This window comes from Scomber japonicus, chromosome 24 (assembly GCF_027409825.1).
Source record: "Scomber japonicus isolate fScoJap1 chromosome 24, fScoJap1.pri, whole genome shotgun sequence".
Taxonomy (NCBI): Eukaryota; Metazoa; Chordata; class Actinopteri; order Scombriformes; family Scombridae; genus Scomber; species Scomber japonicus.
Genome location: NC_070601.1, coordinates 9,057,499 through 9,083,483, shown reverse-complemented (window position 1 = coordinate 9,083,483; position 25,985 = coordinate 9,057,499). Strand labels below are relative to the sequence as shown.

Sequence of the window (25,985 nt, the reverse complement as noted above, 5' to 3'; positions counted from 1 at the left end):
TATGCCTTTCATGCAAAAATATAACCTACCTCAAAGCCTACAATACTATGGTTAATAATTTATGCAACACAGCTTGAAAACAAGTCATAAATGAAGACATTTTAGCAGCAACCAGCAGAGCTTCTGCTCAGGCCGCAAAGCCACAAATCACAGACAAGCAGCAGCAACAAGTGATTTAACCAGCAAAACACACTTCTTCAAAGCCTCGGCGGGCTCCACAAACAGCAGCAACAACACACACAGCTTCAGCATCAAGATAAACAACTAACAAGAGCAAACCATCAACAACAACAACAACAAGAGCAAACCAGCAACAACAACAACAACAACAACAAGAGCCACGGCGGGACATTTAACCAGCAGAAAAGAAACCAAAGCTAGTGAAGATCAAGATACAGAAAGACACAGAGACAAATGGTGTTTTAACTCACGTTTTTTTTGAAGTCCATGCTTTGACTTTCACAGAAAGTAAGTCTCACAGTAGGCATATTTGTTGCTTTGACCGTCTTTTTGCTTGTTGACAGACGTCCTCATGTCCTCTCTCCGTTTTGCAGGTGAGCTAATGGAAAACAAGCTAAGTTAGTTTAACTTTAAATTAACGTGAAATTAAGTTAATTTTCTGTCGTTTATTGTCTTTCTAGCTTCACGGCCCCGTTTCTTTTTCCAGAGATGTCTCAATTTACAGTTCCGTTGTGCCATAACAATGCCCGCAACAAAATGTGTATTTGCTCATTTTTAATTAAAGGTCACTTTCACCTAGCGTATTTTTTTTAAATATCAGGGTGCGATACTCTTTTTGGCCGCTTGAACCGGATGACATGCAGTAGAGGGGCGCTGTTTCCCTCATTTGGGGTAGCCGTGAAAGTGAAATGAGACCAGTACTACCCCAAAGACTGCTCCACCCTGGGGTGCATTAAAGCTGTAATATGTTATGTTTAAGCAATGTTATGTATTATATTTATTCATCAGGAATTCCCAACTGTTTCTGCACTGTGGGTGAGTTGGTCTAATGTGTCACTATGGTGATTTTTACACTGCTGCCAACTCTGGACAAGTGAATCCTTTCGATTAATAATGGCTCAACAAATGTAAAACGGTGTACTGAAGTGAGGAGAGGGGTTTATTTTGGAAGAATTAATATAAAAATAAATGAAACATGCTGTTTATTGTCCTAGTTTGACATATTACTATCACAAATTGACTAGCATGATCACACACACCTTTCAAATAATCATTATTAACCATCCATCCATCATGGATTCTCTGAAGTATGACTATGGTGGTGCCCAACAGTCCTGTGTCCCTGAGAGGCCTCCACCCACCACAAAGAGGACGAGAGAGGCCACCATGCTGCAGATGTTCCCCAGTATCAGTAACAGTTCATATCATGGCCACAGAAAGCAGTCCACTGACTGTTTAAGTGTCTACAGCTGAAAATATACATAAATAATCTATGTAATCATGCATACAGTACTTTAAATTTTTTGTCCTTGGAGCCAAATTCCACCCTCTGTATCCTTTTAATTGAGGCTGAAATAAATAATGATCTGCAGGTCCATCTTGGCCATTACCCAAAGGAGCATTTCACTGAGGCCTTTCCCCGCAAGTGGATTAATGCTGTGGTGAAAACTGTTAAGTTGCATTAAATAATAATCTTGTTCAAGCTACTTGTGTAAAATGATGTCATGAAAACAAAACCTAGCATTAATGTATGAACCTGTGTGTTACCTTATGTGCTACATTGTCATTCTTAAAAAGTAAACCTTAAAATGGTGATTGAAGCGAGACAGACTGCTAAATGAACCATGTGTGTTTTTTAAACCATTTTATCATTGTAGGAATAAAGTATACTCTATCTGCTGTGGTACAAAAGTGTATTAAGTGTGTTTATGCTGTCATGTATGTATGAAATTATGGTGTGTACCTTGTATTTTTACAAATATTACTTGCAGAAAAATACACATCCTGAATTTTAGTGGGTTCTTTTGGTGCAAGTATGGTTTGAATGCTTGTATATGTTATCTGCAGAGTGATATAGACTACAAGAGTCATGAGATTCAATGTTTTATTCACATACAGACAAATGGGTGAAATAAATAAGAGAGGGAAGGGGGGTCATTCTCCTCATTGTAACTACTATAATCATCTTCATCACCGTAACATTGAAACACACAATATTTACTGTACATCAGTCACTTTCAGTTAAATACATAAGTTAAGAGTCATACTCCATTCTATAGCTTAGAATTGTGTGGTTTCTAGTCTCACTAATATTTAATTTGCAAGTAAAGTCGTTAAGCTTAATAGCTTCAGCAACAGAATATTTCTTCTCCCCAAGGCACGCCTCCTGATGTTCATGAGGAATATGCTGCTTTTCTGTACAAATCATCTGCAGTGTGATCAACCAGGTCAAGTATAGAAAATAAGAAGTGTTATAAATCAAAAGCAGTTGTTAAGAATAAAAACACAATCACAAATATAAAAATAAGAAATCATTCTACAGTAAGTTGCATATTGACATCATACAAATCATGGTTGTATTGCTTGGACTTTGGTCTTGGAAAAGAAAAGAGTTTTGAGCTGATGAACAGTGAAATTTTTATTGAGATCCTGGATGATGAAATTAAAATACTGTAAGAAGTTTAATTGTTTGGACTGTTGAATCAACCAAACTGACCTAGTACATTTTCTTTAATGTATTATAAACTAAAAATGCCATTTGCAGATTTTATTTGATGACATATTTTCCTGATCATGTATTTGAAGTTGTTATTGACTGATTTATGAAGTGAGCAGGATGTTACATTATATGCTGCTAAAAGACTTCTGGCATGTTTTCTTCTATATTTGATTATTATAGTTTTTTAGGTAACTCAAGATGGTGGATTGTTTTGTTTCATTACTTTATCATCTTCATCCAACAAATTGCTGGTAAAGGAGTTCAGTTCTGGTTGTTTAAGGGTTCGTGTGACTTAAACATACAGTTTATAAGACAAACATTTCTCTGTTATATTTATATTATGTGACATGCTTCCATATTAGCAACCTAAGCCATGTGGATTTGTTTGAGGTCTGTTTCTCTCTCTCATTATATATAAATATATATAAATATATATATATTTATATATATATTTATATATATATATATATATATATATATATATATATATATATATATATATATATATATAAATATATATATATATATATTTATATATATATATATATATATATATATATATATATATATATATATATATATATATATATATATATATATATAATAGATGCGCCCATACTGTCCTGTTATCTAGACTTTTATGTTTTCTTTAACTTCAAATCCTTTGGAAAGTATGTCACATGCATAACTATATTTGAAAATAATGCAATTCTAAAATCATGTTTCCTGCATTTTAAAATATTGCTTTGAGGGTCAATTAGCAAGAATATGAAATCTGAAAGTTGAGACTCCCTGATGGTCATAATATTTCCTGAGAAAATCTCTCTCCAGCTTCCCTTTAACACGAACAGGATGATTTTCCATTTACTTCATATTGAGATGTTTCTGTATCATTTACACTTTACATTAGATCAGTCCTTTTATCTTTAGCATTAGCCTCCACACAATGATTTATATGCAGAAGTGGAATAACTGTCAAAAAATTAATCAACAAGGATATTGATATTAAGTCCAGTTCTCTGGAGCCACTCACTGGTAGTTCATCTATCTACGTTTAAAAAGCCAAATAAAAATACATATTATTCAAAATAAGTAAAATCTTTGCTGCCTTCTATATATCGCATCAAGTCTTGTTTTGGCATGTTGATCCATTAAATAATATGGTGGTCTATTTAATCACAGCTGTTATACTTTTCAAACCAAAATTCAACCTGAATAACACACGAGGTCACTCACAGTAATAAGTGCTGGTAAATGCAGGTTTAGTTTAAAGATGTAGTGACTGAGCACACTCACTGAACTAAAAACAGAATGCCCTATAACATTTTGTTTTTATACCAATAGATTATTAGACTGTGAATCAACAACATGTATCATAAAATAGAATTTAAATGTTGATTTTCATAATAATTTGATGATTTTACATGAAGTTTATTGACTGTGAAAAGTGTGAAAAAAAGTATATTTAAATTTCATTCACATACCATTATATCTTCCTGAAACATATAAACAAATGTAGTGTTCTTATTCATGCATCAGTTCAGTAAAATAATACTGAAATATTATAATTAATGCTCATAATTGCAGTGATGATTGAAAGATGTTGTTACAATTAAACAACAAAAGTAATTCTTCTTCTGCTCTGAAGATTAAAAAAGAAAAGGAGACTAACAGGAAGTGATGTCGTAATGCCTACCAGCTCATTTGATTTCACAGCTTTATGGTCAGTTGGGATGGTTTTGCTGATGGCTGGCAGGCATTTTCTCTTGGTCCACAGTTTGGTAACACAGGTCACTGAGAAGATCAAAGCAAGTGGAAATGGTGAAGAGATGTTGAATGTCAGCATTGGGCAGCTTCTGTCCATAAATATCATTATTGGCCATCAGATCCCACACAGGTGGACCAACAGTTCTTAAGTCATTTGGTCATTTGAAAGTCAGAAATTGGTCTTGTCCATGATGATCAGGCATATATTAATCTCAGAGGTTAGTCTCATCCCAAGTTGGATCGTTCATGTTCTTCAGTACTCTCCTTATGATCCTCTCCAACTCCTTCCGTGCTCGCTGCTCCTCCTCCAGCGTCCTCTTCATCCTCTTGTTGTCCTAGAGGAAGAGAGGAAGTGAGAAGTACGAAAAAACTGATCTTTTAGCTTGAGCGGTGATAGCTGGTGTGGTTAAAGGAACAAAGACAGGAACCTCAAGTAGGAACAACATAACAATTGGCTTTTAACCAAGAAGAATTGTCATCATCAACTTGATTAACTTGAAACCAAAACACAATCAGAACTGTGTATTTACTGGCGAATAAACCAACCAATATATTGTCCATCCTTAATTAATAATGCAATTTAAAACCATTAATATCATCACTATGTGTTCTTGGACATCAGTTTAAACCCTGTATGGGACATTTAAACAGCAAACTGATGATAGTAAGACGTCCAGGTTAGGAATTCATTAAACTGCAGACCTGTTTGAGCTCCTGAACTTCATCTTTCAGACTGTACACCGTGTCCACCAGACTCCTGCAGGATCAGAACAGCTTTGCTTTAGTATAACACACACACATACCGCACCATGATAAGGGCAGTGGTATTGTAACACTGAATGCTGTATTCTTTTATTTTCTGCTGCAGCATCTCTTTGTCCCCGTAGGGCTCACTACCACAGCCTAAATTTTGCACAGATTAAGCATTCACCACACACCTAAACACACCTTCATCTCTCGTCTCTCACCTCTCCTCCATTACAGTTTGTCCGTTGCTCCTGGTCTCCTCCACAATAATCTTCTCTTCCTCAGGGAACAACATGTGAACATCCTTCCTGCTGGAGCCTGATCGAGCAAAGAAAAGAGTGTAAGTTATTAAACACAATATAACAACAAATACACAAACACATACACGAGTGCACGAACAATTCCATTTTTGATGAACACTGCATCGAAAGAGGAATGACATTACAGAGAGGCTCAGATACTAATGGGGTGTCTTACAAACTACAAGCAAGCAAACGCTGGATGATAGTGAACAATGTTGCTAAGAGACAAAGCAAAACCTTAGAGCACTTTTACAGTTGCAGGTTAGCCGAAAAAACTGTCAGTATCAACACTTTTTTTTTGTCCACCTGCTTGTTTTGTTTGCATGCAGTCGAACACACAATCAGCCTACTGTACTATGTGCTATGGGGCAGACGCTTACTGAAGTGGGAATCACAAAGACGAACACTATGTATGCACATCACATACACTTATACACACAGTAGGTGAAAGATACGGGCAACAATATGCAGATATGCAGTGTAGGTCTATCAATACTTGTAAGCTAGCTGGTTTGCCAGTATGTCTGCGGTTTGCGACACCGATATCTTACGAGAAAATGAGGCAGTCCTGTAACTATGGGCGTTCCATAGACTGTCATAATCCGAGTCCTCTGACTGGTCAGAACATGGCAGGTTTCCAGGGAAACCAGTCACAGTGAGGCTGTTGTCAGCGAGCACATGGTTGTGCATGAGGTCAGTCCCTTGCCAGGCTGTACGATAAAGTAACGGGCAATAGACGGGGGTTGGGACAAACCAAATTCAACGGAGTGAGGGGAGGACAAACCATATTAAGAATGTGGACCGAAAATTAAAAAATAAAAGATTATGAAGTTCAAACCAAATGTCAAACACAGGAGGATATAATGGTTGGGTGGGATAAACCATATTGGATTTGGGACAAATAAAGAGACGCATTTCATGTATGATGTGAAGATGTGAAGAGACATGGTGGATGATAAATAAAACAAACAAAGACACAGAGGAATGAAGGGATGACATAAAAGAAGAGAGAAAACATTGTTAGAGCTGAAAGCAGAGAAGAAACTGGTTAGCAACAAGACAGAGCAGTGTTTCAGCAGGTGTGTTCATGACAACGTGTTTATGATGATTTAATATACAGTATGAATGTACTGATGTGTGTGTGTGTGTGTGTGTGTGTGTGTGTGTGTGTGTGTGTGTGTGTGTGTGTGTGTGTGTGTGCGCTCACTGGAGTTGAGAGTCTGCCGTGTCTTAGCGCTGGTACAATAGGCCTCAATCACTTTCAGTATCTGAGCGTCCTCCTCTAAAGCTGCTGTACCTGAGAGACAAGAGAAGAGGCCGGTGAGATGGTATAAAATCCCTAAATGCTGCACTCTCTGGTGGTCATATTGAAGTACAGTTTGTTGGATTTTTGTGTAAATAAGGTAACACACATTATCTTTATAAAGCTTGACCTTCTACTGCAGATGTGGGCAATTTGGTATTTAGTTGTGTGAATATCTGAGGTATTTAAATTGTTAAATATAATGAAAATGTATTGAATCAGACTCAGTTGTTGGGGCTGTGACTGTGATATGAATTTATACAAATGTAACCAGTTTCATTAAAGTTTGATTTGACCAATAATTAAAAATAAAATTGTGTATTCTTTACTTACTCTTTCTGACAGTGAAGTCTTCTTCTGAGGGTTTCCTCTCTGGCTTCCTCTTAGGGAGCAGCTTCTTCATATTCTTAGGGCTCTTACTAATATCCTACAAACAAAGAGAGACAAATATGTAAAGTGGAAATGTAATTTTAATTCTTATTTCACACAACTCAGCACACTATACAGAAAACCATAAAATATGTTTTTTACTATTCTCATGAACAGTACCTCCTTGTTGGAGATAGCAGCGGAGGGCCGCAGTGGAGGCGCAGGGCGAAGGCAGCTGAGGCTCCAGGGTTTGGGGGTACTCGGAGGCTCCAGGGGGCCCCACATGGGGCTGCTGCTGAGGCCTGTCCCAAATGATGAAGGATGGGGAAGAGTGTGGTAGGTGTGTCCGCTGCTCCCTGCACGAGACTCTGAGTGTCTGGAAGGAGTGACGGGGTGGGAGGGCAACTGGGAGGAAAAGAGGATTGAGGAGGTAACAAGGGAGGAGAGAGAGATAAGGTGGATGAGGATCAACTGACTAACTGGATGATTGAGTTATTCTTTAGAAAAAAGGAGGGCTTACTGTGTGACAGACAGACTGAGTCCTGTGTGAGTGTCTTTGCGTGGCCGAAGTGTGTGTGTGTTTGGTGAGAAGGTCCAGCCAGTCTTGTAGATCCTGCTGACTGTTGCACGCCACCTGCATCCGCTCGGACTGGCCACCTGCACAACAACACACATACACAAACAAATGTATAGATGTGCACAAAAGCATGAGGAGGGCACACAACTGTCACATTTGATCAAAAGATAAAAGTGGGCAAGTTTGGGAAATACTTTTTTTATCCAAAGAATATTTCGTACAGTAAACTAGTGATTGCTAACATTTCGTGTAATGCCTTTACACAACATGCAGGGAAAGGGTATGAACTTCTAACATGTGGTTTAGCTAATAACTGATGGTGATAATGTATGTTTTTACCACACTGAGATGTTTTTGGGTGAGATTTCTAACCAGACTATTATGTTGCACTTTTAACAGCTACAGATGACATTATAAAAAGGAGTATAAATTCACCAACAGCCATTGGACACAGCCTGGAAACCAATTTAGCCTGGAACATTGCAGGTATACAGTGTGAGGATACTAAAATCATAATGGTGTGATGTAGTCTTGTGTTCAGTAGGAATGAGAGGGATCTACAAGCTAAATGAGAGAGAGGGCTGACCAGATATTTCAAAAGCATTCTTCAAGTTTTCTCCATCTTCTATTCTGGAGATGAGCATTCCTGACAGAGGCATCTTCCCCTACAGAGACACACACAAAAACACAGTGTTAATTGTTACTTCATGGATCAGAGAGCAGAGCTTATAATGCACACACACTGAAACGTTCTATACCTACATCCCCTCACTGTCCTGTGGCTAATATCCAGATGAGAGAAGAGAGATGATAAAAATATTGATATACATATCTGGGTCATCCTTAAAACATCACTGTGTGCTCATAGTAATAATCTTTACTAGCAGCAGGAGAGATGTATTAATGTTTCACAGTTTTTTAGGGTTGAAAAAAGCACATGAAAATGTACCTGGTAGATGAATCCGCTCATCCTCAGGCTTGCAGAAAGCACGAGCAGAGTGTGAGGGAAGAGGATGAGGTAGCGTTCATTTAACTCCTAAAAGACAAACAAAGTATCTCTTACTTCCTCTTCCATGGCCACTCAAACTCAACAGTCTTCTTTATACTTGAGAGACAACAGAGAAAGGTGTCTCAGAGTGTAGTTTAGTTGTGATCAATACCTGACAGTTCTGAGTGTGGACCGTGACCTGGGACATGTGGAGAACAGGGCCGAGGGTTCTGATGTCATCCCCCTCCCAATTTCTGATTGGCTCGGTTAAAATCTGTAACTCCAGGTCCTTCTTCTTCCTTACCTCCTGGCACTGAGCCTGGACACACAAACAGAAACAATCAAAAAGACAGAAATGTGCAGAAATTCAGTGAGATATTTCTTGTTGTCTGTTAGCTGGTGTGATTATACATAAAGATTACCAAGCCATGTGTGTTTGTGTTTTTATGTGTCTTACTGCAAGGCTCTTAAAGGACATCATAGAAGTGTGGAGGTCAGCTCTGTCAGGGTGCTGGTCCTAAAATCAAAATAATGTAACAATAAAACATGAAAATGAAGAAACAATCCCCACCGAAAACACCATCAGTTGATTGGTAAGACTCAGTCAGTTAATATTTATCTGGGGTTTACTGAATAACATCAGTCGCCTATTATCACCATATAATATGTCAGAGATTCTGGCTAACCTCCATGTGTCTCTCCAGTTCTTTGAGCAGGGTCGGGTATCTCTCCAATCTCGTGAAAGGTTTACTCAGACTGGTGGTCAGGGTCAGGATCCCTGGACTGGACGCCCCCTTTGACTCCATGTACTCTCCCAGCTCCTCACTGTGATACACACACACACACACACACACACACACAGAGATAAGCATACAAAACGCTGTATATTCAAACACAACTCAATTTTCTCTTTTAGGCCGAGAGTTTTATTTTGTGGTTGATACAACCTGCACACACAGTATTTCTGTGACTGTACCTGTGTTGGGTGAGTACATTGACAGCAGCTGGATGGGTGGAGCAGTAGGCCAAATAGAGGATCTTCGTCTGGGGCATCAGACTCAGGAAAAACCCTCCTATCATCTGCTGATTCTCTGGGAGTCTGCAAAAAGACAAGGGACATGTTAGACTGGATTACAACGGCATTATTTTATTACGGATATAAAGCTTTGAATTCATGACAAGTGTGGGATTCAGAGGAAAAATCTAGCAATAAAAAAAAAAAAATCACAAAAAGGCTGCATCTTGGTTCTTCTTCTACTACACTTTCATTTGTTGATTATGCTTTAAATTTAAACATCTTTTTTTTTAAATTAACAAATTATCTTTAAAACTTGAACTTTGTTGCCTCATTTCTTGAAAGAGACACGGGCTGCCTTTTGCTGCACTGCACTAACCAATAGACTGTGTTACTTCAGTCTACCACTAGATGTCTGTGTTGCCATAATAACTGCCTACATTCACACTCAAAGTATTGCCTGACAAACAGGATGTCAAAACTATTGTGTGGATTTTAGAGGGTCCTGAAACATGTAATGTATAATTGTTGTTATCTTTGAGTAACACCTAGGGTAGGAAACCTGTTACTGTGTCATTGTGAAAATAAGAGCTTTTAATGTTTAAAGGACTAGTCTGTCATATTTAGTGACATCTAGTGGAACAGTCTTTGCAGTAATGGAAAATAAAATTGTAAGTATGTTTTAATTAGTGTATAATCCCATGAATATAAGAATCATTGTGTTTTAACCTCAGGGCCAGATGCCACAAATATTAAACACACTGGTGCTATTTGAACTTGTTCCAAAAAAGCTCTGTTTTAGGCAGGTATTATGAGTACATTTGGAGTAAACAAAGAAGAGGGGTGCACTGACTTTGTGTGCTCCTCCAAGGACTGAACCAACATCTGCTGGAAAGTTGAGATCTCCTCCAGATTTCCCTGAATGTGACTAATGTCAACACTGCTGAGTCTGCATCAACAGAGGAGAGGAGGAGAAAAAATAGTACAAACAAATCAATATATTTGCCAAGCTGTTATATAGAGGGATGGTTATTTGTGTACAATGAATTTTCTAATATGTGTATTATGTACTAGTATATAATATCCAGTATGCATCTGATACTGTGATACTTGTGTCTGATATTCTGTACAAGTTAGACAGCTTCTGTTGGTATTACAATAGATATGCTGCTGTGTGTGTGCCTTCAAAATCCTGTTCTGTTCAATAAAACAATAACCGGTGTAAAAATAACTCCACCTGTCTGTCGGGTGGAGTGAACGCAGGTATGATCCCAGGAGACTCTGTAGCTCCCTCGAATATTCAGTCTCTGCTTCCAAGATGTTCTGTAGGACCTGACACACACACACACACACACACACACACACACACACACACACACACACACACACACACACACACACACACACACACACACACACACTTCTATATTATTTACAGTGGATGATGTAATGAATGAGTAATGGAAAGGGATATAAAAACAGTTTTACTGTGTGCTTTTACCCATAAAAAAAAAACTATATTCCCATGACAACTATCACAAAACTTTATTTTACAGGTCCCATATTTTCCTCTAATTTAGTAGAGAATAAATTGTATTTAAGAGCTGAAATTAGTTGATGAAGCAATGTTGAGTGAGGAAAATGAACCCTTCTCTTTAAAACAAAATGCCAAAAATGAGTTGTTACAGCTTCTCCAATGTGAAGATTTGCTGCTTCTCATTGTTTTATATCATTCAACTCAATATATTCAAGCAAGTCAATGCATAATTTAAATATAATATGTTATTTCATAATATTATCATTAAAGGAGCATTCATTAATCCCAGAGTCCCAAAGTCTGACCTGTAAATTAAAACAGACTCTTCTACTGTAATGTGTTAATGAGTATCAGACTGGCTGAATCTGAAATGTCATTATCTGCTTGACATAAACATCCCCAGTGTCTACCATTAATGTAACATCAACCGATTAACACATTTCTGGAAGTAAGATAAGACCCAAACACAGCATCGCAGCTGGTGAGTTGAAATAACTCCACTGGGAAGTGTATTTTGTAATAAGCTAATGGAAAGAGAGCGATCAGATCCTGCGGGGGCTGTAACACTGTCTCGAGTAGCTTTCAATGAGTCTGACTAGACACGCTAATTGGCTCTCAACAATATCAGAAACCTTTGATATTGCGGTTTTGGGTGATGACACATAAGTAAAAGTTGAACTTCAGATAAAACAACTCCCAACACTGATCAATAATTCATTTCTTATCTATTTTCCTTTTTGATTAAAAGTGTGCATGCCCAAGAGGACACAGAGAGGATGTGAGTGCATCAGCAACAAGAATATAGTGAAACTATGAGTATTTTAAACAAAAATGTAGACAGACTACAGACACACACTCATAAAAAAGCCTAAAGCATGCATCTTATTTTTATACATGCTTCTGTTCTGAAGCTTTTTGGGTGAAATCCATTGAGGACAGAAAAAAGCGCTTTTGTTTATAACTTTTTTTCTGGACATTTCTGTTCTGGGAACAGTGTTGACTTCAGGCACGGCCTGTCTGTATATGAGAGAGAGAGACTCAGGTACTCCAACCAAAGACGGACTGCCTAGGGAGACTGTGGCAGCTTGTTGCATTATTAAAAATACACACAAACACTCTCTCTCTCTCACTCTCTCTCTCTCTCTCACTCTCACTCACTCACACACACACACACACACACACACACACACACACACCGACAGCAGCAACCCTGGGGCAAGGCTGCCCCAGAAACCACTGGAATGGAAGAAATAACCTACATTACATCTGCTGCACTCACACACACACATGCAGAGACAGGGAGCCCTGCATGATCCACAAATTATAACATGCTCACACACACACAGACATAGCAATCTAATGCGCCCTGGTCATTAATCGCGTGTGCGGATGAAAAATAATTGATTCTAACAGTCTAGTAAAGCAGGCACACATGTGACAATCATCCATTAACTCGGTTCACTCCATCAGTCTAATCCCTAAAACTGTGCCAGGAAACCCTGAAAGCATCCAAGATACAATGGAGATATTCATCCTCAAAATTCAATTGTTACCTGTGAATTTGCCCTAGCTGCATTTTTAACAGTTGAAATACACCAGACGGGACACAGCAAGGTTTTCTACCTGCTACACCGACTCTGCAGTTGGTTATGCAGGGTTTGGAAGCGTATCCTATATTAACTGGTACTGAACTAATGAACTAGAGGATCATGAACACACATTGATTTGATTGATTTATTTTAATGTGCAATGCTGTGTTGTCAATGATACAACAAGGTATTTATTTTTAATTTGTACTCATTTTTACACATTTCTATGTAGTTTTTAACTGATGGAGATTTGCATATCTGCTCGTAAGGGAGAAAACAATAGACTAGTCATATAAAAAAATTGATTTTTACGTGAGTCAGTGCAGCAGCTTCAGTTGATTATAGTGGACGCAGTCTGCAACGACTAGTGTGATCGTGCATGATGTAATTTGGCCGTAACTTTCATCACAAAATACCAACATGTAACCTGACCTATATTACATATTTAAATCCTCATTATAAAAGTCAAAGTGAGAACCTGTAGATTTTCATCTTCTTTCCACGATTGAGAGGATCATTTTTGGTCATCATAAAATAATACGCAGAGTCCTAACAAACACACACACACACACACAGTATTGTAAGAGTGTAATGCTCACCACATTGTAGTAGGTTTTGCTGATGATACTGGTGTCAAAACCTTTCGGGGGACTTCTCAATGTCCCAGACTTTGGCTTGTCTGATGTCTTGTCTACAAAGCAACAAAGAGAGAGAGAGAGAGAGAGAGAGAGAGAGAGAGAGAGAGAGAGAGAGAGAGAGAGAGAGAGAGAGAGAGAGAGAGAGAGAGAGAGAGAGAGAGAGAGAGAGAGAGAGAGAGAGAGAGAGAGAGAGAGAGAGAGATTCAAACACCATGAACAGATGGACACAAGATCAACATGTAAGATGTTGCAACAAGTTATATTCAATGCCCTCTGGATTTCTCGGTCAGAGTGATGTGTTTTATGTTTCAGTTTGAAATGAAATAAAAAGATCACAGTAGTCAGTGAGCAGTAACAACCACTACAGCTGAGCAGGCAAAGATCAGAGTGCAACCTATAAAGCTCAACCTTTATAAAAGCACATAAAATACCTCATAATTCTGCCTAAACTGTGCAATTTAAAAAGAAAACACACATCTTTTTTCACTGTCAGACACAAATATAATACTAACACTATATTTGTACTAAGAATGAATGCGTGTCTCAGGGCAAAAAATCTCACATATAAAGTCCCAATGTTTTCTAACTGCAGGACAATGATGTGACTGTTACATCGACTGTATGTAGGACAGCCAATGATTGAGTACTCGAATTTACAAACCCCAAAATGTCACATCATTTCACTGTCCTGGTTATTGTTATTTCAGCAGTGTATGGCCAATAATCACACATCCTGTCCATCCTCCAGTTCACTATGGTCCTTTGCAACCATTGCCATGTAAAGCCAGAAGACTAATAAGCATACTCTACATTATAGGTAGCTTAATGTAAAGAGAAAAGACAGATATCCTTTTCAGGCTTTTCCTTTGTACTGGAGAGTAATATGACCAATAACTGGAGCAGAGTAACTTCTATATATCCTATAGTTTTTTGCCTTAGATGTTTGTGACACAGATTCATTCTTAAAAATAGTGATTTATGTCAGTAAATCATTAATTGTTAACTTGACAAACAACCACCACCACCACCATGCTGTAAGTCTGGGTTTCTCAAGTGCAAGCCTGCTATCCTACACATTAAACCCTCACTGGTCATATGAATGGACTGCCACTCCTCAGTGCACTGGTTGTTGTTTTCACCTCCAAACTTTAGGTCAGGAAGTTCCTTTCTATACTGCAGCTCTGCAACTTCCTGTCTTTGTGTGCTTGGGGGGCTTCCTTCCGTTTTTCCTGCCTTCCCTCCTCAGAAAGCTGCACAACTACACCACACAATCAAAGGAGCCACAAGGATATGGCACTCGCTGCACACACAGGGGGCAGCAGCTAACAGCCTCGTGAACACAAGATGTTAAAATAAATACATCTTGTCAATACTTCCCTAACAATTCAGTCATTTATAACATGTAAAAATAAGAAAAACCCTGCAGAAACTTACATTTACATAAATATATTACTCAAGTTTTTACGTCAATTATATCACCTTTCTGGTAATAACACCTGTTTTGTGCACAAAATCTTGTTTTCTTATCTTTATTTATATTGTAAACAAACTTAACAGTTGACACAAATCCATCACAAAGGCTTAAATGACTTCATCTCCTCTCTGGGTTAGGGTATCTACAGACTTGTTCATATAGACTCAAGGTCTTTGAATTTAACGCCTCAAATATCTATTCATTTGCAAGATTAGCTTGTGGCCACTATGTGTTTAAAGGAAGTTCTGGTCAATTTACTTCCTTTAAGTCATCATACTACGAGTAAAAGAGCTTAGTTAGTTATTATCAGTAAGAACAGATACAGTATATGATGTAGTATACAGTGGTATGTACTTTATCTCCATACTGTAATGAACAATGACAGAGAAAATAATGATGCTGAAGCAATAAGAGCTGCACCCACCGCTTCCTTTCAGCTCCCGTACATAGTTACTGGGAAACCACCCAGTCTTGCCATTGAACGAGCCCTCCCACCAGCCCCCATCCTCCTGCCTGCTCACACTGATGATGTCGCCCTTGGAGAAAGAGAGTTCGTCCTCATTGGTCTGTTGGAAGGCAAAGCGGGCCTTGACCAGCACATGGCCACACCCACTGCCTTCAGACATGTCCTGGGGGAAAAAGGAGAACAGAGGTGACTTCATTAGTGGATGATGTACCAGCTAGATGTATGAAAACAGATAAATGTGAGCTTATTTACATGTTGTGGTCATAGAGGAACCTGCACTGTACACAGGTAACAGACTAATATCATCTTTTAATATCCAACCCTGATCTGCTTTTGTCTACAGTACTGTCATTACTTGTGATTTGTGTTGGTTTCGTCACCATGGTAACTCACCAGGCTGCGGTACTGAGGCTGCAGCAGTTTGGAGGAGCGACTCTGAGTGTTCAGAGAATCAAACGACTTGATCCTCAACGTTGACGAGTGCGGCACACACACGCCGTCTCCAGGAACGCCTAAATCTGCACACAGTGATTCAATTAACAGTCTAGTTCAACAATGAACATATCTTTAATTCATTAGAAATCTCAGTAAAGATAATGATACAAAAAATCGGCCTAAAGAGCATTTATTGGATGAAAACCAAATTATTCTGTATGATATAAACAGTTTAATATTAATGTATTATACATTAGTTCTCCATATTATACTAATAGATGCAGTATTGTTAAGAATAAAACTATTAATGTCGAACAAAAACAACTTAAACTGGACATGAATTGGACAAATTCCTAAAAAATAAGACTGCAAATATCAAATTTTAAAAAGTGGGCCTTAAAACAGACACAATGTAACATGAACACACACACACACACACACACACACACACACACACACACACACACACACACACACACACACACACACACACACACACACACAAACATAGTGTTACCTTCAGTCGCTTTGTTGAGGGCGACCAAGGAGTTTAGGACCTTGGAGAAGTTTAGTCCCTGCAGGAGGTCATTGACCTCAAAAGGCTAAAGGAAGAAAGCAGAATAAAGACTATGAAATCATTTTTAAAAGAGCAATAAACCTTTGAGGCAGAAAAAGATGAAACATGTACACACATTCATAATATATTAATGGAGCATGACTTCCTGACATTTCCATGCATGCGTCTCCCACAGAGATGTGATGATCAATAGGAAGGGTGTTGACACCCACCACCGCACCAGCGCTTTATGTTTAGAACAATATCGATTAAACCACCAAAACAATCAGATTTTTAGAAATGATGGTTTTGTTTAATTAAAAATGTTCTTCTTATTTCGGTTGTATAAGTATGAACGTACATAATGTGGATGTACGTCAGGCTGAAAATGAAGAAACCCTGACTTTAGTGGGGGTTTACATCTTTGCTCCAACTGCAGTCTGGAGCAGGATTACTTAAAGTCTGAGCTCCCCCTTGTAATCTCCCCATCTCACACACACTGATGCACACACACACACACACACACACACACACACACACACACACACACACACACACACACACAGCCATAATCAAAATACCTCTGAAGCTTCTAATCTTGTGTATACAACACATTGAAAGACTTCTACATTCCCAAGGCGTGAAGGTAGAGCTATCTGGGGTGTGACAGTCAGTCAGGACTTTTTTTATTTTTATTAAAAAACTATTTCAAATTAAATGATGAGAGTATACAAACAATAATTCTACACTTCTAAACAAACAGGATTCCTTAAATTTAATGACCAAACCTCACTGTTCTTTATTGTGGCCTTACTTTTAGGAATCTACTTGGTTTGATTTAAATACATGGGCTGATTAGTAGTCAAAGCAGCATGGACTCAGCTGTACAGTAATACACACTTTCACCTCTCCAACTGGCACTGGACCAAGATACAGTAAGACTTTGCTGCAGTAGAAAAGTACTAGAGCTGATTCTTTTTACATTAGCTGCTTCCAAGGTACAACAATGTGTCAACAAGTCTTGATCAAACCTGAAATCTGAAGCCACATGTGGCATGTCAGAGAGGAAAATAGCTTCTCACATAACAATCTTACAGTAATAGCTCACTAATGGAGCAATAGTGCATTTGATATTGAAATATTAGATGAAACCACATTGATCCCTGGAATAAATTGGTAAATTTGATGTTGTATATTTATCATTATGTGAGCAACGACCTCAAGAAGCCCAGTAAGACAGAGAACATCTTATCCTGTAAATGTCTCTACTTCAGTACATTCAATTCAATTACAGTGCTGCTGCTCTGCTGATGTCCAATATTATAATAACAATAATAATATTCCATTTTATTTTTAAAGCACTTTGCATTTCCAAAGCAAAACTCAAAAGTAATAGATTATTTATCATTGAGATTTACAGCTCATCTTTAGGAACAAATGAATATTACTGCACTTGAACACAAGACACTGCTCTTCATAAACCTGTAAATAAAAGTTACTAAAAAATAGTAAATAAAACTATTACATAAAACTAAAATTAGAGTTGAAAAAACAACCCTGGGGTGAAGATCCTCTGGCCTGCAGCTGTATAATCACAGCATGTTTAAAACAACGTCTGTGATTGGTCAGACACCTAACCTCATAATAGGGAGCACTTGATTTAACGCTGCAGAGAGGGCATCCCACCCAATTAAGTTTAATTATTGGTGGAAGACAAATTCAATTGTTATCTGATGAACCGTGCGGCTCTCGCAGAGTCAGAACTCATCTCCACTCATACTGGCACTTGTCGTCCACTCTGTAATCCTACTCTATTGGACGGACAGCCTGGCTCGCCTCAGCTTGTCCGATGACTGCCTGGCAGAATTACTACGCTGATGTCAGTCAGCCTGCTGGTAATGGAGGCCTTGGCTTCCAGCTACATGGCTGACATGCCTCTAATCAACATGATTGGAAAATCCACTGGCTGCTTGACGTGTTGCATTACATCAGCCCACCCTCTCCTCTCTCTCTCCCCTAAATCATGAATTTAAAGTGTTTTTTTAATAGTCATCCTCATCATTACAGATGGGGCTCTTTGGGAGGTGAAAAGAAATTTCCAATATAATCTGTTCTTTTCCATTATGATTCCATGGCTTTTTCCATAGCTAAGATCAATAGCATGTTTGTGCAGTGTCATTTCGTACAACACTACTCGCTAGTCCTCACTTCACCCACTGTCGAGCAGGATATACTGTAATCTGGCTTCACACACTGTTGTGCAAACACATGCACACACCCTGATATGTGTTATTTTAGTCTGATAAACATGCCAGCAGAGAAACTTTTTGTGCAGTATTGTAATTTGAATTCATTATCTGCAAGCTGTTTATTGCTTCCTGCAGGGATTTAATGTTATCCAAGTCAGAACATTCCTAAAAGAGTGTTCAGGACACAACATGATATTAAAGCTTAAGTGAAACAGAAGATAAAACAACTACAGCCTATAATCAGCACCATCATAATAGACAATAACATCAATTATATACATTATCATTATTCACCTCAACAATGTCCCTGCAAAACTGATCAAAATACCTCATCCAAACTCATTTTAGTGAGAAGATTCCCTTAGATGACAATGAATCACACAAAACCACGTCACAAGAATACATGGAACAAACAATCTGTGTCATATCTCTTATTTCAGAGAGGCACCAACAACACCTACCAAATATATTTTTGGGAAATGAAAAAACAAAACAACCAAAACAGCATGTCCACATTTATCTCTGCCTTTGTTTCCATAACTACAAGTGATCCATAACTGATCCTCAGGCAGCATTAATACGTTTAAGCCTGTGATTTTGAAAACAGACATACATCTTTTTTTTTAAAGGCAGCTTAACAGTGCAGATTGCACAAAACTTATCATAGATTCATAATAAATACCACAGTTTGTAAAGCTTATGTAGCTCTCCACTAAGGTACCATTTATATGATGTGTAAATAATGGCTTCAGTCTGGATACTAATGCCTTAGAGATCAGCTATAAGAAATTAATGAGTACTCCTTCTGGGTTGCTAAGTGGCTTGCTTTAAATGCTAAATAGAGAGACATAAAGTAAAGTGTTACCATGATTTTCACAACCTGGAAACCCAAATGTGGTCATTTTATGCTTATAGCTGATCTATAAAGCATATTGTTTACTAACTATGAATAAACCCACAGTTACAGCTTATAAAATCTTTATATTAGAAAGCGAGAGCAGACAAAATGTTTCCTAGTGTCTATTTTCCATATAAGAATCATTTACAGATTGTCAACTATGCATTTATCACTATATCATTGTGTTTGGATGTTTGAATGGCTAATAGTCAGACGTTTAAAGGACAAGTTCATAATTCTTCTAGTCTGTCTTGAAGAAACAGTCAAGTTCCCAAAATGACCATTGGAAGATCAATTCATAATGCACTTAAATGATGCACCTTTAAGTGCATTATGAATGACAAAATCCACAGTCCTCCTTATGAGCAAAAATGTGTTTAGAAGTTCAGCTGAAACTAACATGAAGCCCTCTAAATGAGTGAAATCAATATCTTTCATCATTACAGTCATTTAATGCCAAAGTCCCTCTTTTTGTTACTATACTGTCACCTCAGCTCAACAGGGAAACACAAAGAAGGAATTTGATGCTATAAAAACTAAATGTGGCAGATATCCACTTGGCATGACTAACTCAGACTGCTGAAGCCTCACAGAAACTTCACACCAACCTTTAAGCTAAATATATTTTTTGCACAAGATGACTGTGTGGACACTGAAAGCGTATTTGAGGTGATCTTTTAATAGCCAGTATGCACAAAGGAGATCATTACAGCGAGGAAAACCTCTTTCACTTATATGGACAGTGATTCTCAAACCTACGACCCCTAACTGATAATACTTTTTTTTTGCTTTGAGATGTTTTAGTACAGAAATTATATGAGCAAAAATCATACATTCACTGACTATGTGACTTGTGGATGGAATAATAGTGGAAATAAATGAATCCCCTATTAGCTAGGGGACCACATTGGAGACACCTGAGGAGCCCCCACATTGAAAACCACTGCTTTAATGCTTTTAATGCTATTTACAGCTCCTTTTACATGTGACTTAACTCGTGAATACACTGACTGGAGTAACAGCTAATCAATATCAACAGGTGTAAAGCCGCCACTGTTATTGGCTATATAAGCTTTAAGTTACGTTGCTGCTTTTAAACGATAAATAAAGCAAGCTGGGGGAAATGGCTCATCTGTTTCATAGGCTTCACACAGTGTTAGTGCATTAATAAATACATTATTGATGTATGTGTCCACTCACCTCCACACCGAAAGCCCCGCAGCCGCTAATAAACTCGGTAATGTTCTTCTGACACTCGCTGTCGCTCCTCGGTTCCTGGAAAAACTACACACATAAAGTGACAGACATGAGTTGTAAACACTGACCCGACATATTAGTAAAACTATCGCCGGGAAACAGCCTTATAGTCCAGGCGTTGCTGACTGCTGCACTTGCTGCTTAAAACGGCACCAAGCCAGCCTGAGCTATACGTCACACTTCCGGCTTCGACTTTCAGATTAAAACTTTAATTAAGAGGCGCATTAATAGGTTTTCGTTTTAAATGATCCTTTCCATAATCCTTTTAGTTTACATTCACGTATGTTTTTGTAGTTAGTAGTAAAAAATGCATTGCACAGTTATCCTAATTTTCTTCTTCTTCTTGTCTTTGTTTGTGCAGGTTACCCCCAAGGGATCCTTAAAGGGATAGTCCGTATTTTAAGGTGGGGTTACAGGAGGTGTGATTCATTGTCAGTGTATCACCTGCAGCTGATGGAGGTACTGTATTATATTATGCTGCTGCAGTCATGCATAGGAATACACAAGTTCTGCAGTTGAGAAGCTGTAGTGCCAAAAGAAAAGGTTGTCTGATGGCAAGGTTAAGCAGAAAAAATGTTTTAAATATAGCATAGCCTATACTTAATATGATGGGTTAGGGTTAGGGTTAGGGTTATATAAGTAGGCCTTTTTTAAAAAGTTGCTTAGCTTCCGTGCCTGTACTCCTGTCTGTTTCTCCAAACTGGGAGCATGCCAACCCAAATCAATTGCAGGTTATACACTGTACCTCATATAAACCCTTTCATAAAACAAAAATAAAAAAGGAACTATCCCTTTAAAGTGGCATATTTTTCATTTAGTATTGCTAGCCTGATCATATAAATGCGTAAGTAACAAGTCCCAAAAGAAAGAAACAACATTGTTCATGACTTAGAAAGGTGTCTGCTGCTGTTAACTAGCAATGAAGCTGTTCTTATAGCCATAGTCTATAGATATAGAAACAGATATAGATATCAACATAGAGACAGCAGCCAGAATGTTTATGGCCTTATTTTGAAAGCAGCATTGTGTCACTGTGTGCTCAGTTGCAGTGAACAGAAGATCCACAATCTACAATCTGCCCGGGAAGCAGGATAAGCCTAAAGAGGATATGACGTTGCCGGCTCGTGTGTGTGTGTGTGTGTGTGTGTGTGTGTGTGTGTGTGTGTGTGTGTGTGTGTGTGTGTGAGAGAGAGAGAGAGAGAGAGAGAGAGAGAGAGAGAGAGAGAGAGAGAGAGAGAGAGAGAGAGAGAGAGATTCAAACTCAAATTTTAAAGATGTACATTGACTACATAAACTCTGAACACATTGATCCCTTAATTAATAGGCTACACATTGAAATACTGCAGGCTTCAAGATTCCACATCATACAGTAGTTGTGATGTCACAAATCATGCTCATAGGTCAACCCTTTAAAATGACATTTTCAGTGAGCAAAGAAACTTTCCACTTTCAGCAGATAAATGTGAAAACAGCTTTCTAGTGTCAAGCTCTGAACAGAAATCCTTCTGCACAGTGATGCTCAAACATTTAACTGTAAGAACTGTAGGACATTTTTGGCAATCACCAAAGCTTATTAGAACCATGGCTTTATCAATGGGCTTTATCAAAAAAAGTAGTTATTAATCTAGTTACTAATTACTTCCAATGACAAAGGATCAAAAGATCAGTCCATTCAGTCGTAGTAGAATTAGACATTGTAAATAGACGTAGAAGTTTTACAGTAGTCATTTTGGCATTACAGCATTAAAAAAATAATAATAATAATAATTTATGCAGGAATCAGGCCTCATACATATTTCTTACTTTCCTACCACTTTTTTTACCCCTTTCTACCCTTAAGATAAATGAAAAGATATAGAACCTGAGAAAGAGCTACCAGAAAACAATGGGTCCCTCTAACAATGAGGTTAAAGTAATGGGGGGGGGGCAACATCATCATAATTGCCAGCATGTCTATAAGTAGGGTAATATTACATGTATGTAGTATTCAGCCCCTTTGACTTTAGATTTATTGAAAACTAACAGAGGAAAATACGTTGTCAAAGCAAGTCTCTGATTATTTATGTGTCATTTGGGGTTTTAATAACCTCTTTTGTTATTATTTGATATTCTACTATTATTCCGGAAACAATAATCTAGACATTTGGAATCTTAAATTCCACTGGATGTACAGGTTGCTTAGAATATATTTCTATATATATATCTTCTCTGTAATGTGTTATATCTTGAATATAATTTAATTAGTTTGTTTCTTTTCTTCCACAATCCCTCCATCCACTCACTTTGTCCACCGTCCCGGGTCGGAGTCGCTCCAGCAGCCTGCACAACACGGCTCCATCCTGCAGGGACGTCTGAAGGAAAGCTTCTGGATCAGAGATGCTTTTCTTGGGAGACTCCAGGACCCCCAGCGTTATGAGCCAGGTTACCGTCTGTTCGGCTGAATTCATGCCTGAGTCTCTAATGTCATAAAACAAACAGCAGCAGCAACAACAGCAACAGCAACAGCAGGAGCAGGAGCAGCACTGTGGATGTCTGCGCTATCCTTCTTGTGGTGCGTCCAAAAATGAGACAGGATGGTCAGCCCCGCCTTGTATTAACGTTACAATGAAATAGAAACAAACATGGGTCTGGAAATGAAGGGGGAAAAAAGGTGTTTCCTTCCTTTAACCGCTCCGTATTGTCCCGCACTGCTCTGTCACACACTGCTCTCTCTCTCTCTCTCTCTCTCTCTCTCTCTCTCTCTCTCTCTCTCTCTCTGAGCGGATGTCGGCATCACTTTGCACAACTGTAGCAGAGGCACCAAAAGTCAAGCTAGACACTGAACAATACAACTTCCTTTAAGAGATTTCACAACTCAAAACCTGCTTGACTCCATGTTTTTGTATAGGTAAGATTAATATAAATGAACAAATACAAAAGACACAAAAAGAGACCAAAATAGCTCAGATTAAAAAGCACAGTATCATCCATAGTAGTGAGAATATGTTTAATGTGAGGGGGCGCTATGAAAAATAATTTTATAAATTATATAAATGCTATAAAATGCACATTAGTTGTGCTTGTTTTCTTAATTGATCATGGCCCCTAAAAATGGCTTCCTACTTCCCACAGCCTCCCCACAACCTCATCATCTCTGCAGTATTGCAAGTCTGTCAAGAAAGCATAAAACCTGGAGAGAGTGACCAAGTGAACCATCCTACAGTACAGATCAACCCTGGAAACCATGAAAAAGTCTGTGTGGCACAGCCCAAGCAAAAACAAGAGCCAATTCCTTCCACCTGCAGGAAATATTCATAATATTAATGAAACGGGATGTACATCCAAAAGGAAAAAAAATCCCCACAAAACTGAGCATACCAATAAAGCAAATTAAAACTGAAATGAGAGAAAAATAATTAAAATGAGTTTACAAAACTATAGTGCAGTAAATATGTATTCTTTAATTTCAAAAGGTATAAAAAAGAGCTGAACAAAGGAAATCTAGTGTGTAATATTATATTGTTCACGAAATTATTGAAAATAAATCATATTTCAGTATTTGTAAAATAATATATCTCAAGAAATATAAAGCTTTGGCCAAGACGATTTTGCCTAAAACACTCTTTTTTAATTTGTAAAGAATTTTGTTCAGATATTAATATCCACAAGGCCAACAGAAACTTTATGCAGGCCTGTTATATTAACATATACAAACATAAATCTTAAACCAAACAGTACCAACAATGAGCAAATGAGCACTTTTGTTTCAGCAGCAGTTATTGTCTTTCAACTTTTACGCTGAAGGGAAAAGCGTCCACTTCCTGTTTACGCCTGGTTATTATGATTGGTTTGACGCAGCAACAGCAGCACAACACAGGACCGTCCCATTGATGACTAACAACCTAATTACACCATCCAGTAGCTACAGACTCACAACAGGGATCTATTTGATGAGATCATTGATTGAAATAGACATTTAAATTCCCAAATGCCTTCAAATGAAATACATGCAGCTAGTTCCTCTCCATTTACATTAACCTCTTAAAACCTGGCGTACATATGCGTGGAAATCACATTTTGGGTTATAATACCACAGTTGTTAATTCTGCTTAACATCGTCCTCTGCTAGCGGAGGAAAGGTGCATCCTGTATATCCCAATTTCCTGCAGCAAGGAATCTCAAGAATTGAAGGGCTGCCTTAAGGGCTCAGGACATGAAGCTTGATTTTCCATTTGCAACGCAAAGAAATGTCCCTGCAAAAATGATAAACAAGCAAGATGCGAATGACTCAATCTATTTAAATCAGTCTTGCAGCGACACATACGGAAGTCAAGTGGGATTGCAGTCAAAAAGAAAAGTTACAATATGCTGCAACAACAATCAAAAGGAAAGTATTGATTCTCTGGGAACAATTATTACAATAGAGTAATAGGCCTATAATAAAGTTTTTAATTAACTCAGAAAGTTTGTGGGCTTGGTTTCTTTGGCAGTGGAAGAAGGCAGAGATGCATGTCATGAAAGTTTTTTAATTTCCTTAATTGCTTGTGTTAGGAAAGCCTGCCAGTGGTAAAGGTAAGTTCACTTGGCATTAATTTATCACCTGTAAACTCTGCAGTGGCTTTAAGCAGTCACACTTTGGCTGTTTCTTACTGCAGACTAGTGCATGTTAATACCTGCTTCTCCTTAAATAGAGGTATTTATTTATGGGATGGATTATTATCTTTAAGAGGTCAGTTATAGATCTTTATTTTTTCTCCTTCCTGTCATTGCATCTTCTAGTCTGCATTAAAAAAGAGATGTTATAATCTGTTCTGTCCTTTCTCTCACATAACACACATTTAGTTTGGGTTTATTAAAGAACGTTGTTCTCACAAGCTCATGTTTATCTATTGCAGATAGAGCAGATTAAAATGTTTGAGTTAGTCCATCTTTAAATAGATATAAGACACTAACAGTGAAATGAGCTGTCATCAGTGGTTGCATAAATGTTGACAAGCTGTTGCAGAAAAAACACTGGAGGTGCAGACCATTGTAGTCTTTAATGATAAAAACAATTAAAACACAAAATAAACAGTGAAAACTTTATTGAGCTTACATATTGATTTCTTCAGCTTCAAGAAATGCTCAGTGGACTTACCATAGTTCACTTTTTTGAAAAA

The 25,985-nt window shown here is 38.0% G+C and overlaps 1 protein-coding gene across 1 annotated transcript; it reads right to left on the bottom strand.

Annotated features, from left to right (window-relative positions):
* Positions 1–3,271: 3,271 nt before the first annotated feature.
* On the bottom strand, positions 3,272–23,320 carry arhgef7b (Rho guanine nucleotide exchange factor (GEF) 7b). Its single transcript, XM_053314758.1, has 21 exons — positions 23,130–23,320; positions 20,791–20,874; positions 16,405–16,489; positions 15,846–15,970; positions 15,411–15,615; positions 13,474–13,565; positions 10,986–11,080; positions 10,602–10,697; positions 9,710–9,832; positions 9,420–9,558; positions 9,191–9,250; positions 8,906–9,052; positions 8,695–8,781; positions 8,332–8,410; positions 7,689–7,825; positions 7,349–7,573; positions 7,133–7,226; positions 6,704–6,793; positions 5,416–5,512; positions 5,150–5,204; positions 3,272–4,782 (listed from the first exon to the last, which is right to left on the bottom strand). The coding sequence occupies exons 1-21, from the start codon at positions 23,292–23,294 to the stop codon at positions 4,660–4,662; spliced, it is 2,403 nt and encodes an 800-aa protein (XP_053170733.1). The 5' UTR covers positions 23,295–23,320; the 3' UTR covers positions 3,272–4,659.
* Positions 23,321–25,985: the final 2,665 nt, after the last annotated feature.